Raw genomic sequence first — 14,998 nt, 5'->3', positions numbered from 1 at the left:
TAAGACCTTTTTGAGAGGTTTGTGATTCGTTTGGACAACAAGATATTCCTGAAGATGCCTTGCGACTTAAATTGTTTCCATATTCTTTAAGAGCTTGTGCTAGAGTATGGTTAAGTGCTTTGCCATCGAGAACAGTGGCATCATGGAATGACTTTTGTAAGATATTTTTTCTACGGTATAATCTGCCAAATATAAATTCTAAGCTCAAGAATGACTTCACTTATTTTCAAAAATTAGAGGATAAAACATTATATGAAGCTTGGGAATGATTTACAGATTTAATTCAAAAATGCCCGATGCATGGATTTCAGCACTAGACTAAGATGGAGATATTCTATAATTGGCTGAATGTGCATACAATGATGGTAGTTGACGCTTCTACCAATGGTACTCTATTAGATAAATCTTATAATAAAGCATATGAGATTTTAGGAAAGATTGCCAACAATGATTATCAGTATCTTACCACTCAAGTTGGGACTGGCAGAAGAGCGACTGGCACCATAGAACTTCATACAATCACTTCATTGACTGCTCAGGTATCATCTTTAACTAATATGATCAAAATAATGAAGAGACCAACTACAATTCAAGAGATGAAAGCAGTCGAGCCAGCGTGTGTTTATTATGGTGAAGACCATGTGTTTGATGAATGCCCATCAAACCCAACATTTGTGTGCTACATGGGTAATTTTAATTGGAATAATAACCCCTATTCCAACACTTACAATCCAGGGTGGAAGCATCATTCGAAATTTAGTTGGAATAATCAAGGTGCAGGAAATTTTAACAATGCCTCAAGACAGAATGCCAATAGTGCACCGCCTAGTTATAATCATTCTATGCCGAGGCAAAATTCTTAGTAAGGTTAGGCATGGGCATCGTCATCATCTATTGAAGACTTGTTCAAATAATATACGGCCAAGAATGATGTCATAATTCAGAGTCAGGCTGGGGCCACAAAGAGTTTTGTCAAATGATACTGAGAATTCGAGATCATAAGGGAAAAAGCATTGTAAGGCCATCACTCTTAGAGCAGAACTCAGCTTGATGATGTTGCTCAAGATGCCATAGCAACAGAGGATAACTCGAATAACAACCATGTAAAGATCCCAGAGTCATCCAAAAATCAAACTGAACCTAAAAAAGGTAAGTAGAAAAATGCTGTGGTAGAATTAGATTAGGTTGTCAACAGAAATGCCATTGGAAAACAATATTAGAAACCTTAAGAACAACTACATTTACCTTTTCCTTAGCGATTTAACAATTCCAAGCAGGATATTCAGTTCAAAAGATTTTTGGAGGTTTTGAAACAAATCCATATCAATATATTGCTAGTAGAAACTTTGGAGCAAATGTTCAACTACGTTAAATTTATGAAAGACATATTGTCAAAGAAGCATATATTGGGAGAATTTGAGACTGTTTCTCTCACTGAAAAGTGCACATCAATGTTCATGAATAAGTTGCCTCCAAAGTTAAAGGACTTGGGGAGTTTCACTAGCTCATGTTTCATTGTAAATCATTATGTTGGTAAGGCATTATGTAATTTAGGAGTGAGTATAAATTTAATGCCTCTGTCTATTTCTAAGAAGTTAGGAATTAGGAAGGCAAGACCCATAACAGTCACATTGCAACTAGCCAATCGATCCTATGCACATTTGGAAGGTAAAATTGAAGACGTACTGGTAAGGGTAGATAAATTTATCTTCCTTGCGGATTTTCTTATTTTAGAATATGAAGCTGACCATGATGTGCCAATTATTCTTGGAAGACCTTTTCTTGCTACTGGCAGGACTTTAATTGATGTGCTGAAAGGGAAATTGACCATGAGGATGAATGACCAGCAGATCACATTCAATGTATTTAATGCCTTGAAATGTGCTGATGAGAATGAGGAATGTCGAGAAATTAACTTGGTGTAAACAACAGTAGAGGAAGAATTCATAAGATTTTGCCACAACAATTCTGATAGTGATGAAGATTCATTTAAGCGGAGACCCTTATGGACTTTGTTGGAGCAAAATAGACCTTTCAATTTTAATGAACAATGCTTGGTAGCTCATGTATATATGTATGGAGCTATTGATGTCAATGACATGAAAATGGCGGACACATTTAAAGTTAATGGACAACGTTTGAGGCACTACTGGGGTGCTCATGTAGAGCGAGACAAATAATCCATTGATCTTAAAGATGTTTAACTTCAACATTTTGAAAATTCTTTTTATTTTTATTTCATTTTTTATTTAAATTTCTCTTAGTTATTTCATTTCTTTTGTTTAATAAACTACAGAACAGGAATGGGTCGGTGACGCAGAGCCCATTGAGACGAATCCTACCAATGAAGAGAATGCACCCAAAGCATCAGACGAAGAACCAGAGAAAATAGAGTTTGTCAGCATTGAGATGAACTGTGGGGACGAAGAGGAATCAAAATCCCTCAATTGCACCACCAGTAGACAACACTACGGCTGTTCCACCTTCTTCTACTGAACCGATGACTGAACAGGATCGTGAGATTAATTTGATTATTGATGAAATCACTAGATTTGATAATGAAGAGGAGGATGTCCCACTCAATTTACTTAAAAGGCCGATGCGTTATAAAATGAGTGCACGAAAGACCACTCGCAGCAATTAAAGTTCCACCATTCAGTTCCAAGCTCGGGAAGTTTTTCTCCCCTTATTACATCTCATTATGTACATATATATGTTCTTGCATTCATGATTCATATTTGTACATGCATTGAGAATAATGCATCCCTTAGGTTTGGGAGTGTATTGTGCATCTAGACTGCATTAGATATTTAGTTGAGCATGTTGTTTTAATATTTTTTCACTTATCATTCATTTTGCCATGGAACGCATGACTGCCAAGAATTGGTTAGACTATGATGAATGTGTTTTTGTCTGTGATGTTCAATAATGAGATTAATTCTTCAATAAAGTTAGAAAGTTGTGATAGTGGATTAGGGGATTTTATCTTAGGATAGTTTTCTTGTAAATTGATCCTTAAAATTAGGATGTCCTAATTCCGATTACAATTGATCCATACTAAGTTTCTGTTGATAAACTTAGAGACTCTTGAAGTTATATTCGGTAGCATGCAATACTCAATAATGAATAAAGTGGCAATGTCTAAGAAAATTCTTTAAAAAAATGCCATCAAATATTCTAATGCTTAGAATTGCCGAGTAAGTCAGCACCACTTTGTTTGCTCTATCATGTTGTTCACTAGAAAGGTGAGTTTGAGTTAAGAGTGTGTAATAAAGAAAATTAGGGGCACTCCACTGTAGTAACGGCTGAGTAGCTAAGGAGGTAGTTGTTTTCTCCATCCATCTTTTTAGTCAAAAGCCTTAACTTCATGAGTGAGTATTCAAATCGTGACATGATTGAGTATTCGGCAATTTAGTGTATGTTCTATTGTAATTGTCGAGTCAAAGAATCATGTGACGAGTTGAATCCTCTAGTAAAAATAAATAAATAAATAGGCATACTAAATGGATATGTATGTATTTGAGTATGTATAAGGCCAGGAAAAAATGAAAAGTTGAGTTAGTTAAAAGATGAACTAAGTACATTAAGAGATACTTGTTATAGTGAAAATTGCTTGAATACTTAGGATTTTTGTTTCTTTCATGGCAATATGTTCTGCACTGCCTTTGCTAAATAAGATTATGAAACTTCATCAAATTTTTAGACAGAAGATTGCTGAGGACTGAAGTACAAAATGCTCTCTTAAGGGTCTCACAATGCAAAAGTTATTATGTTGCTATGATATTTCTTACAATCATGCATTCATGCATATCTTGCTTGAGGATAATAAATAACTCAAGTTTGGGGGTGTGATAACTCTTGAAAAGAGTTATAATTTATGCTTTTAGACTAGGTCAATTGTTTGTATTTAAGTGAACTTAGTTGCATTTTAGGACATTATTTTACTTAGGGGTGAGAATTTGATCGAATCGAATTGAATCGAATCGAAAATTTTCGAGTTAATCGAGTTTTCGAATCTCATTTTATCATCTTAACTTTATTTGAAGTTTTCTCGAATCGAGTCGAGTGAGATGGAATTCGAATCGAATTGAATCGAATATATTTGTTCGAGTTAAATTTTAAAAAATAATTTTGGGTCATTGTAACCATTGTCACCCATCGTAATAAAATTTGTCCACCTTAATCAAAATTTTTATTAACTTTCATCACTTCATAATTTATTTATTAATTTTTTATATATTGATTAGCTTCTTTGCTTGCTTAGTTGTTTCAATTATCTTCAGATTCTTGTCACTATGTATTTTAGAATTAAAAATATATTAAATGTAAAAATATGATTTTTAATAAAAGTTATTTTAAAAATAAAATCTGAAATTGATACCAATATAAAATTTTAACACGAATATTTTATGGCATAATTAATAATTCAATTTTAATATAAATATTCAATATGACTAAACAATTTAATAATATAAATAATATAAAATGTGAAATTTAATTTAATAATATAAATAGTAGATATAAATAAAATTATTACTATTTATGTTTAGTGATTTTTTTGGATAATTTTGATTTTTTATTTGAGAGTAAAGGGTGAGAAGTAAAAGTTTAGGGGAAAAATAAAAAGTTTTGGAGAATAAAAGTTTGAGGGAAAGTAAATAGTTTGGAGGGAAAATATTAAAAAAAATTTGGAGGGGGGAGGGTTTGGGATAGATGGGAGGTGGGATGGGAATAAAAGTTTTAGGGGAAAAGTGGGAGGAAGTAAAAATTTTGGGGGAAAATAAAAGGTTTTGAGGGTTTTTGGGAGTAAAATTTTGAGAAAAAATAAATGGGAGAGTAAAATTTTGGTTGGAAATGGATTTTGGGTAGATTGGGGGGTTGGGAGGGGAGGGGAATAAAAGTTTTGGGGGAAAGTGGGAAGGAGTAAAAGTTTTGAGGGAAAAGTAAAAAGGTTTGGGAGTTTGGGGTAAAATGTAAAATATTAGAGTTTGATATTCGAATTATTCGAGTTATTCGAATTCGAAACTCAACTCGATTCGAACTCGAAATTCGAAAAAAAAATTCGAGTTGATTCGAACAACTCGATTAACTCGAATAACTTGATTCGTTTAACTCGAAATTCAAATTTTTTCGATTTTTTTCGAGTCGAATCGAGTTTTGCTCACCCCTAATTTTAGTATTTTTAGAACATTGCATAAGAAGCTTGGACGTGCTTTAATATTATTATTTGTTACTTTTAATTACTAGTGGTAGGGCTATGTTTGGTGGTTTGGCAGGTGTAGGTTAAGGAAGAAGAAATAAAGGAGTGAAGGAAGAAGAAACAGTGCAGGGTACCATATCAAAGGCCTATAGACAGGAGCAAGGTAACTTGAGGATTTTGTTGTCAAAAGAAGCATACCACTTTAGAACTCTTTTGAGCAGTAGATTGATTACAATTTTGCCGAGGCATTTTTGATAGTAAGGGTAGATTCTTAGTAATTCCAATATTCCATATCAACATCGTATACCCCTTATCCCTTGTCGTAGTATTTTTGCCATCGCATCCTTAATTGTTTATTTGTTCAGTTACATATTATTCATATAATTATTTTCATAATTGCCATTGCATTTTTACTATTACATTGCCATAGCATTTCCAATTATTTATCAGTTACACATATTGCGCATATCATTATTCCTTTAAATTAACACTACATTCTTATTATTGTTTTTGCCATAACATTAATCAAATTTCATTATAACAACTAGACCAGTTTTATACCTAATTTGACCCCTATGGAGACGATCTCTCTTATCACTTTATTACTTGATTCGACGTGTATACTTGCACAATTCACATATCATATTCACACGCTACAGTTATTTTAATTATTTGAGTCAACTCGAATAAATAATTTGAGTTTCGAGTACAAATCAAGTTGAATTTTGTATTTCGAATAAAAGGCTCGTGTAAATACTCTTTTGGTCCCTGTCAAGTTTGAACATAAGCAAATTGGTCTCTCTCAATAAAAATTACAAAATAATTCAAAATAATTTTTAAAATTCAAAAAAATTATAAAAATTTCAAAAAAATAAATAAATTTTAAAAAAATGAAAAATTTTCTAGAATAATACTTTTGAGGACCTAAATAAGTTAATTAATAATTCAAGTTTATCATGTTAAAGTATTTATTATTATTTTGCTTTGAAAATGTTTTTAAATATATATGGTTTCAAATTTATGTACTTTAATATGAAATTAATTATACTATAGTAATATTTAATTTGACATGTTTAATTTTTTAATTTAACTCGAACAATTTAACTCTATTCAACTTGACTGGATTTGAAAAAGAATTTCAAATCAAGTTAGGATTATAAAATAGTATTCGTCAACTCGAAAATTTTCACTCAATTCAATCGAACGCTCACCCCTAGAGAGAGGGTCTATAATTGGCTAAACTAGTTGGTATTCAATGTCTCCGATTGGTAATTTGAATGATTGTTGTTATAATGTTAATGAAAGTTTGAAGATGAATGATTACGAATAAAGAAGGAGATCATTTTGATAATACGGCTTTAGTTGTTATTCTTAATAAAGTCATAACATTTTAAAATTGTTAACCAAAATGGGACCTTGAGAGTAGATTGTTCACGCTTGTTGCCACCCAACTATAATTAGTACGACTTAGATGGTGTTAAGCCAGCGTTGTGCCTTTCAATATTCTATGAAATCTGAAATTTCCCATTGCATAATACTAGGAAGTGCGAGATTATTTTCTTAAATAACAACTACAGGTTCAAGCCTCGTAATGTTTGGGTTAAGTTACTTCTTTTGTTAAGGGATAGAAAACTAATCCGTTGTTGTCATGCATTATTTAACTTTTAATATGGTGACAACCTTATCCAACAAAACCGTTGAAAGGTTTAAGACTAGTTTAATATTGATTGTTGGAAAATATTTGGATCCCAAAAATAAGCTTATTTTGAAAATATGGTGAAAGATTTGGAAATCCAGCTTCAACTTCCGACCTAACTAGACTACTGTTGTACCGAACATTGCTTCAAAAACTTTGTGTCTCCTCCCCCTCCAATCTCAACTCTTACATTCCAACATCACTAATTTATTTTGGGATTTACTCCTTTTTTGTATGTTTTTTCTCTTGGTAATTCTCTGCACAATAATTGTTAGCGATCACCATCAAATCGATACCCGAAGCCAAGAAATGACATTGAAGATGGAAAAGAAGATGCAAAAAAAGTTCATGCGCGATAGTAATTACGATTACCAGCACCGCCGTCAATTACTTCCTCGCAACAATGACCATCAGCGTAAGAGATCATCTATATTGAAAAGAAAATATTTTTCTGTAATTTCTTCCATAAAAAAGTCCATTAAAAAATGCCACCGTCGCCTCATTGAGTTTTTCTCCAAATTGGACGGTACAAAACACCGAGGGAAAGGTTTTGTTATCCTCCATCGGGAAGAGGCTGGCAGATGCCAAACCAATTTGAGCCCTAGACTTCAACTTGAATTCAAGGATGGTGTTGATCTACCTAACATTCTTGCACTGAGAGAAAAAAATTGGACCCGGTTGCTTCCTCCGTTAGCTTTAGACAAAACGAGAACCATCGTTCTCGATTTGGACGAGACCCTAGTGCATTCAAGTCCAGACCCACCTCCGGAAACATATGATTTCATGATTAAACCAAGCATTTATGGTTTAAGGATGAATTTCTACGTATTGAAACGACCCGGGGTGGATGAATTCTTGGAAGCAATCAGTAAGAAATACGAGGTGGTAGTTTTCACCGCTGGGCTTGAGCCGTACGCCTCATTACTGCTCGATATTCTAGACCCCAAGGGCTTGATATCTCACCGTTTATATAGAGATTCATGCAAGCAATTAGGTCGAGGAAGATTTATTAAGGACTTGTCGAAGATCGGGAGAGACCTCAAACAAGTTGTGATTGTTGATGATAACCCTAAATCCTACACTTTGCAACCTGAAAATGCGATCCGCATAAAAAGATTTGAAGATGACATAGAAGACAGGGAATTGGAGAAGCTGATGGTGTTCTTCGAAAGGAATTACGATGGTTTTAAGGACATGAGAGATGCGGTTAAACAATATTTAGATGGCAATGATACAATGAGGCAACCTCCGAGTTTATGAGAGGCATCATCTGACATCATTTAAGTACATCAAAAACATCAAATCAGTGAGAATAATTGCATACGCACAAACTGGATAGGAAGCGTTTCAATACGTCTTCTGTTTGGATGATTTTTTTTTCTTTTCCAAACTTTGCAGAAAAATATTACAGATATTTTTTTCCGTGTAATAAGCAAAACCACATTTTTCTGCTTTCAATTTATAGAATCACTAATCACCAATGCATGGATATGCTCAGGATAAGCCACCGCAAAGGTCCAATTACAAGAATTTTTAATAGCATCTTTAGAAATAAAGTCGGCCACCATATTACATTTTCGGTTCGTCCAACAAATAATCGCAGAATCAAAATCTTCCATAGTTTTATAAATTTCCTTGATGCGAGTGCCTATTATAGTGATGTCCATATCACGCTTTTTCACCCTATTTGCTAGACTGGCGCAGTCGATCTCAAAAATAGCTTTAAGATATATTCATTGAACTCGCCAATTTCAAGCTTTCCTCAAGTGCATAGAGTTCCGCCCATTCAACGGTCAAAGCTTCCTCTTTAAAACCCCCACCCCCTCCGGTTAGAAAGCCATGTTCGTCCCTAACAATCATCCCATAACCAATTCTATTAGGAGTAACAATAGCGTTGAAACTGACTTTCACGAACCCGCATGGAGGCTTTTCCCATTTTCTACAAACAGGGGTAACCGGAATCAAAGGGTCATTAACCAGGTTGTGGATTCGAAACTCATTACTAAGGGTTTTTGCTCTCTCCCAGACAACCCTAGCTTCATCCTCCTTGCCCCGAAAGATGTGGTTATTGCAGTTGTTCCAACTATTTCATAGTGTTGTGATGAAATCGACAACAGCTTTTTTGTCCAACACGCGCATAACATCCTCAATCCAGTCGATGCAACATGCATAATCCTTCATAAGTAACCTGTTATACAACCTAGTTGGCACATAATTAAATTAATCTTGCACAGATAAATTATGAAAAGTTAGAAATGTGAAGAGACTTGAATATGAAGAGTGAAGAGATTTGAAAATAAAAAGTTATACACATGAATAGTTACAACTCCTATAGCATTTAAGTTATGTAAATGAATAGTCACAACTTCTTATGTAGATGAATAGTCACTTACAACTCCTATATAAAGAGTTGTATATTATGAAGAATTTTTAAGAGTGAGTGAAATAAAAATTTATTAGAAAGGGTGTTTTCTTTCTTCCTTAAAAAAATATATTTCTCTTTTCATTATATTCTTTTTCATTTTCTTTGTTTTATTTCTCCAAATATTAATCAATTTTCTACAAATTGGTATCAGAGCCTTGTTCAATTGAAATGAACAATTCTATTCCTCTTTCATCCATTTCCCAATTAACAAAAGAAAATTATGGCAAATGGAGTATCCAAATGAAGGCTCTTCTTGGATCTCTAGAAGTTTGGGAGATTGTTGAAAAATGTTATAATGAACTTGAGGCTGAAGAGGAGGAAGGATTAACACAAGTTCAAAAAGAGAGTTTAAGAAAATCAAGGAAGAAAAATCAACAAGCCTTATTTTGGATATATCAAGGAGTTCAATCATATGAAGCGGCTTGGGAAAAAATATATTGGGCCACCACGGCAAAACAAGCATGGGAGATTTTACAAAATTCTTTCAAAGAAGATGAAAAGGTGAAAAGAGTTCAGGTGCAAACTCTTTGACGGGAGTTTGAAAGATTGCAAAAAATAGAGTCGGAATCAATTTTTGATTACTGTTCACGGTTTTTGTCCATAGTCAACCAATTAAAAAGAAATGGTGAAACTATGGATGATATTCGTGGTGTTGAGAAAATCCTCCGTTCTTTGGATTCCAGATTTGACTACATTGTGGTAGCCACTGAAGAATCAAAGGACTTGAGTACCATGACTATTGATGAACTCACAGGTTTGTTGCAAGCCCATGACGAAAGATTAAACAAGAAGAAGAAGGAAGTAGTTCTAGATCAAGCACTCCAGTCAAAGTTGTCTCTAAATGAGAAGAAGGGAGATTTTAAAAATTAAAGAGGGAGAGATCGTAGTTGTGGAAGTGGAAGAAATTTTAGAGGAAGAGGCTCAAATGCTCGTGAAAGAGTTAAAAATGCAAGCACGAAGAATGGATGGAAAGAAACCAACCAAAGTCATAATTTTAGAGGATCACAAAGAGGACGTGGACGTGGAAATCAAAGAGGAAGAGGTCATGGCTATTTTGAATGTTATCATTGTCGCAAACCTGGTCATTTGGCAAGTGAATTCTGGTACAAGAAAGAAGAGAAAAATGAAGCTAATATAGTACAAAATAATCAAGAACAAAAGCAAAAAACTTTGTTGCTCGTGTCTCATGGTGGAGAGATTGATGATGCCTAGTACATAGGCATTGGTGCTAGCAAGCGTATGACAAGTAACAAGAATTTATTTTCGAAGTTAGCGGTGTTGGTGAGTTAGCGGTTCAAAATAAAGCAAGGAAGGGTAGAGAAAATGTCTGAAGTTTATTTTGTTCCTGGTCTTAAAAATAATCTGCTTAGCATTGGGCATCTCTTGAAGAAGGGGTATGATATTCATTTTCGTGACATGGCTTGCTATTTGTCAAGGAAAATCAGGTTGTTGCTAGAGTTGGAGTGGCATCAAATAATCTTTTCTCTCTCACCATTCAAAATCAGAATATGTCTTGCTTTATTGGTGCTCATAAAGGAGTTTCAAAGTTATGGCATGATAGATATGGACATTTGAACTATGGAAATTTGGAGATGCTTTCAAGGAAGATGATGGTCAGAGGTTTACCAAAAATCGATCGGCTTGATAATGCTTGTGAAGCATGTCAGCTTGGAAAGCAACACAAAATTGCTTTTCCTTCTCAATCCTCGTGGAAAGCAAGAAGACCATTGCAACTTATTCACTCAGATCTTTGTGGTCCAATGACAGTTTCATCTTTGGAAGGTAATCGTTACTTTATCTCTTTCATTGATGATTACTCAAGAAAGTTATGGGTGTATTGTGTTAAAGAAAAATTAGAGGCTTTTCAGAGATTCAAAGATTTCAAGGCAGAAGTGGAGAACTTTATGGGCTGAAAATTAACACCTTGCGGACAGATCGTGGAGGTGAATATTTTTCAAAAGAATTTGAGAAATATTGCCGAGATAGTGGCATCCAGCATGAAATGACAATCCGCCATACACCTCAGCAAAATGGTGTGTGTGAAAGAAAGAACAGAACAATTATGGAAATTGTTAGATGTCTTCTTAAGAAGAAGAGGTTATCAAGAAGATTTTGGGTTAAAGCTGTTTCCTGTTTATCTTATAAACAGATCACCGACAAGAAGCTTGGAGAATTGCACACCACATGAGGCGTGGTATGGTACAAAGCCTAGTGTTCGTCATCTTAGAGTATTTAAGAGTGTTTCTTACTCTCATATTCCAGATGCAATGAGAAGCAAGTTGGATGACAAGTCAGAGAAATGCATTTTCATTGGCTATAGTGAAAGAAGTAAGGCATACAAGTTGTACAATCCGGTGACCAAGAAGATTGTGATAAGCTGAGATGTTCGGTTTGATGAAATTCCATGTTTGAATATATGGAAGTTGAAAAGGAAAATTTGCCAATTTTTCCTTTTGAACTTGAAGAAGAAGAAGAGGCAGTAATTGAGAATGCTGAAGATGAAGCTCAAGTAGGAAATCTTCCTGCTTCCCCAAGTTCTTCATCAAATTCTTCTTCATCCAGCTCGATCCGAAAAACGAAAAGCATTCAAGAGTTATATGATGTAACTGATGATGTTGTGCAAAATGATGATGTATTCTTTACCTTCTGTGCAGGAGAAAATCCAAATTCTTTTGATGATGCATATCAAGAAGAAATATGGAGGAAAGCCATGAAAGAAGAGATTTGCTCAATTGAAAACAATGATACATGGGAGCTCACAGATTTGTCGCCGTACAAGAATTAAATTGGAGTCAAATGGGTGTACAAGACAAAGATCAATTCGAATGGATCTATCAACAAGTATAAGGCAAGACTGGTTGCAAAAGGATACAAGCAAAAGGAATGAGAAGATTTTATAGAGGTATTTGCTCCAGTTTCAAGACTTGAGACAGTCCGGTTACTTATTTCTCTTGCAGCCCAAAATAATTGGAAAATGTTCCAAATGGACGTAAAATCTACATTTTTGAATGGTGTTCTCAAAGAAGAAGTCTATGTTGATCAACCACCAGGATTTGTCAAAAAAGGAGAAGAAGAAAAATTTTACAAGTTGAAGAAAACTTTGTACGGGTTGAAGCAATCATCCTGAGCTTGGTACAGCCGCATCGATTCTTATTTTCAGAAGTGTGGATTCCAGAAATGTCCATATGAGCATACTCTCTACGTTGATGATCTTATTTTCACAGGAAATGATGCGAAGATGTTGAAAGAATTTCAGCACTCAATGATGGCAGAATTTAAGATGACAGATTTAGGAGAACTTCATCATTTTCTTGGCATTGAAGTTCATCAATCCAAGAAAGGAATTTTTATTTCACAAGAGAGCTACGCAAAGGAAGTTCTAAAAAATTTCATGATGGAAAATACGAATCGAGTCTCTACTCCATGCATTACAGGTCTGAAGTTATCTAAACAGGGTGAAGGAAAGCTTGTCAATTCCACCATATTCAGAAGTTTGGTTGGGAAGTTGATGTATCTGGCCTCGACAAGGCCTGACATCGTGTATGTTGTTAGCTTGGTGAGTAGATTCATGGAGAAACCTTATTGTTAGCTTGGTGAGTAGATTCATGGAGAAACCTTACTCCAATCACTGGGAGGCTGCCAAGAGAATATTGAGATATGTGAAGGGAACCATTGATTATGGAATTTTTTATAAAGCTAATACATTAGTTGATCTCATTGGTTATACGAATAGTGATTTAGCAGGAAGCATTGATGATAGCAGAAGAACTTTTTGTTATGTTTTTCACATTGGTAGTGGTGCAGTTTCATAGAGCTTAAAGAAACAATCAGTTGTGGTGCTTTCAACTACAGAAGCTGAATATATTGTTGCATCTTATGTAGGAGGTCAATTGATTTGGTTACGTGGAATTTTGGAGAGTCATAAGCAGAAGCAGAGCAAGTCAACAATTTTGTTTTGTGACAATAGTTCTACTATTTCGGTCACAAAAGATCCAGTTCTTCATAGAAGGACAAAACACATTCACATTCGGTATCACTTCTTGAGGGAACTAGTGAATAATGGTGATATTCAAGTTGAATATTGCAAGACGGAAGATCAGATGGCTGATATCTTCACAAAGCCGCTAAGTGGACAAGTCTTTAAGAAAAATGTTGAAAGGTTGGGAGTTCGAAGCAAGTTTAATTTAATGGAGGCATTGTTGGCACATAATTAAATTAATCTTGCACAAATAAATTATGAAAAGTTAGAAATGTAAAGAGACTTGAATATGAAGAGTGAAGAGACTTGAGTATGAAGAGTGAATATGAAAAGTGAAGAGACTCGAAGATAAAACGTTATACACATGAATAGTTACAACTCCTATAGCATTTAAGTTATGTAAATGAATAGTCACAACTTTTTATGTAGATGAATAGTCAATATAAAGAGTGGTATGTGATGAAGAATTTTTAAGAGTAAGTGAAATAAAAATTTATTAGAAAGGGTGTTTTCTTTCTTCCATAAAAAATATTTCTCCTTTCATTATATTCTTTATCATTTTCTATATTTTATTTCTCCAAATATTAATCAATTTTCTTCAAACCCTCCAACAGTAAGAATGGTCCTGGCATTTGGGCAATCTTTGAGTGCATGGATAAGTGTTTCAGCACTCGCACTGTATCTCGTATAGTCTTTCAAGAAGCCATGGCGAATGGAAGCAATTTTATCGTTCATGGGGAGGATCTCATGACCCACACGCCATGTGAAGACATGGATTTTCAGGAGTGTGTTAAGCTTCCAAATAATTTTCCAATAGGCTCTATGAGGGCCAAAACCCATTTGTCTGAGAATGAGCCAAGAGTACGCTGTTTTAGATGTGTAGAAGCCAGAAGGGTTGTGAAACCAAACCACCCTATCATTCGACTCTTTACCATTAAGAGATAAATTGAAAATTTGGTCCCCCATAAACCTATCATAAAGCTCCCTCACCCTCTCTTTATTCCAACTCCGCTGGTCAATGCTCCATAGGTCTCTAACCTTTCTTTCATGCAAAGTTAGAACATTAGGGTTCAACGTGTCACCGTTTAAGCTTTCAAAGCCCCAGTTATCTCTTCTGATGTCGATACTTTGTCCATTTCCAACTTGCCACCCGAAGCCATCTTTAAGAGCTTTGGTAGTAGCATTAATACTTGACCAAGTGTAGGATGGTTTTTCCACAGCTTTGGGATGAAACAAATCACCATTAGGGATTTACTTTGAGTTTATGACTTGATAGCACATCGTATCTCTATGGTTAAGGAGTCTCCACACTTGTCGCCCAAGAAGAGCTAGGTTGAAGAGGCAGATATCACGAAAGCCAAGACCGCCCATTCTTTTGGGGTGGTAAACTCTCTCTCAAGCAAGCATTGACCAACCCTTTCCTTTGTCTTTTCTAGTCCACCATATCTGACTCATTTTGGATTGCATATCCTTTAAAACGCCCCTAGGAGCAAGGAAAACCGAAAAAGCATAAGTTGGGAGTGATTGTAAAATTACTTTGATGAATATTTCTTTGCCTCCATATGAGAGAAGCCTCTTAGACCAGCTGTTGATCCTGCATGAGAAACGGTTAGTCATATCCTTAAAAGCTAAAGATTTTCTTTTACCAATAAGAAGAGGAAGACTAAGATAGTTGTCTAACTTTTCAACAACTCCCAT

The 14,998-nt window shown here is 34.8% G+C and overlaps 2 protein-coding genes and 1 non-coding gene across 3 annotated transcripts; 1 reads left to right on the top strand and 2 right to left on the bottom strand.

Annotated features, from left to right (window-relative positions):
* Window positions 1-200: 200 nt before the first annotated feature.
* Window positions 201-307, bottom strand: LOC121218787 (small nucleolar RNA R71). The gene has a single exon (XR_005915264.1). It is a non-coding gene; the product is annotated as a small nucleolar RNA R71 (small nucleolar RNA).
* Window positions 308-7,026: 6,719 nt separating this feature from the next.
* On the top strand, window positions 7,027-8,363 carry LOC107900095 (uncharacterized protein C2F7.02c). The gene has a single exon (XM_016825803.2). The coding sequence runs from the start codon at window positions 7,131-7,133 to the stop codon at window positions 8,154-8,156; it is 1,026 nt and encodes a 341-aa protein (XP_016681292.2). The 5' UTR covers window positions 7,027-7,130; the 3' UTR covers window positions 8,157-8,363.
* A 5,525-nt stretch (window positions 8,364-13,888) lies between these two features.
* LOC107900093 (uncharacterized) lies at window positions 13,889-14,998 on the bottom strand. The gene is made up of 2 exons (XM_016825801.1): window positions 14,716-14,998; window positions 13,889-14,520 (listed from the first exon to the last, which is right to left on the bottom strand). Exons 1-2 carry the CDS (start codon window positions 14,996-14,998, stop codon window positions 13,889-13,891), a joined length of 915 nt encoding a protein of 304 aa, XP_016681290.1.

This window comes from Gossypium hirsutum, chromosome D06 (genome assembly GCF_007990345.1).
Source record: "Gossypium hirsutum isolate 1008001.06 chromosome D06, Gossypium_hirsutum_v2.1, whole genome shotgun sequence".
Lineage (NCBI taxonomy): Eukaryota > Viridiplantae > Streptophyta > Magnoliopsida > Malvales > Malvaceae > Gossypium > Gossypium hirsutum.
Note: the sequence above shows the minus strand (reverse complement) of the source record. Positions and strands in the feature narration are given on the sequence as shown.

Bases quoted from the DNA above. Each gene is read 5' to 3' on its own strand.
- LOC107900093 (XM_016825801.1), bottom strand. From the start codon at position 14,998: ATGGGAGTTGTTGAAAAGTTAGACAACTATCTTAGTCTTCCTCTTCTT. The intron at 14,521-14,715 runs GTTGGTCAATGC...TTCATCCCAAAG, and splicing joins TAGAAAAGACAAAGGAAAGG to CTGTGGAAAAACCATCCTAC.
- LOC107900095 (XM_016825803.2), top strand. From the start codon at position 7,131: ATGTTTTTTCTCTTGGTAATTCTCTGCACAATAATTGTTAGCGATCAC.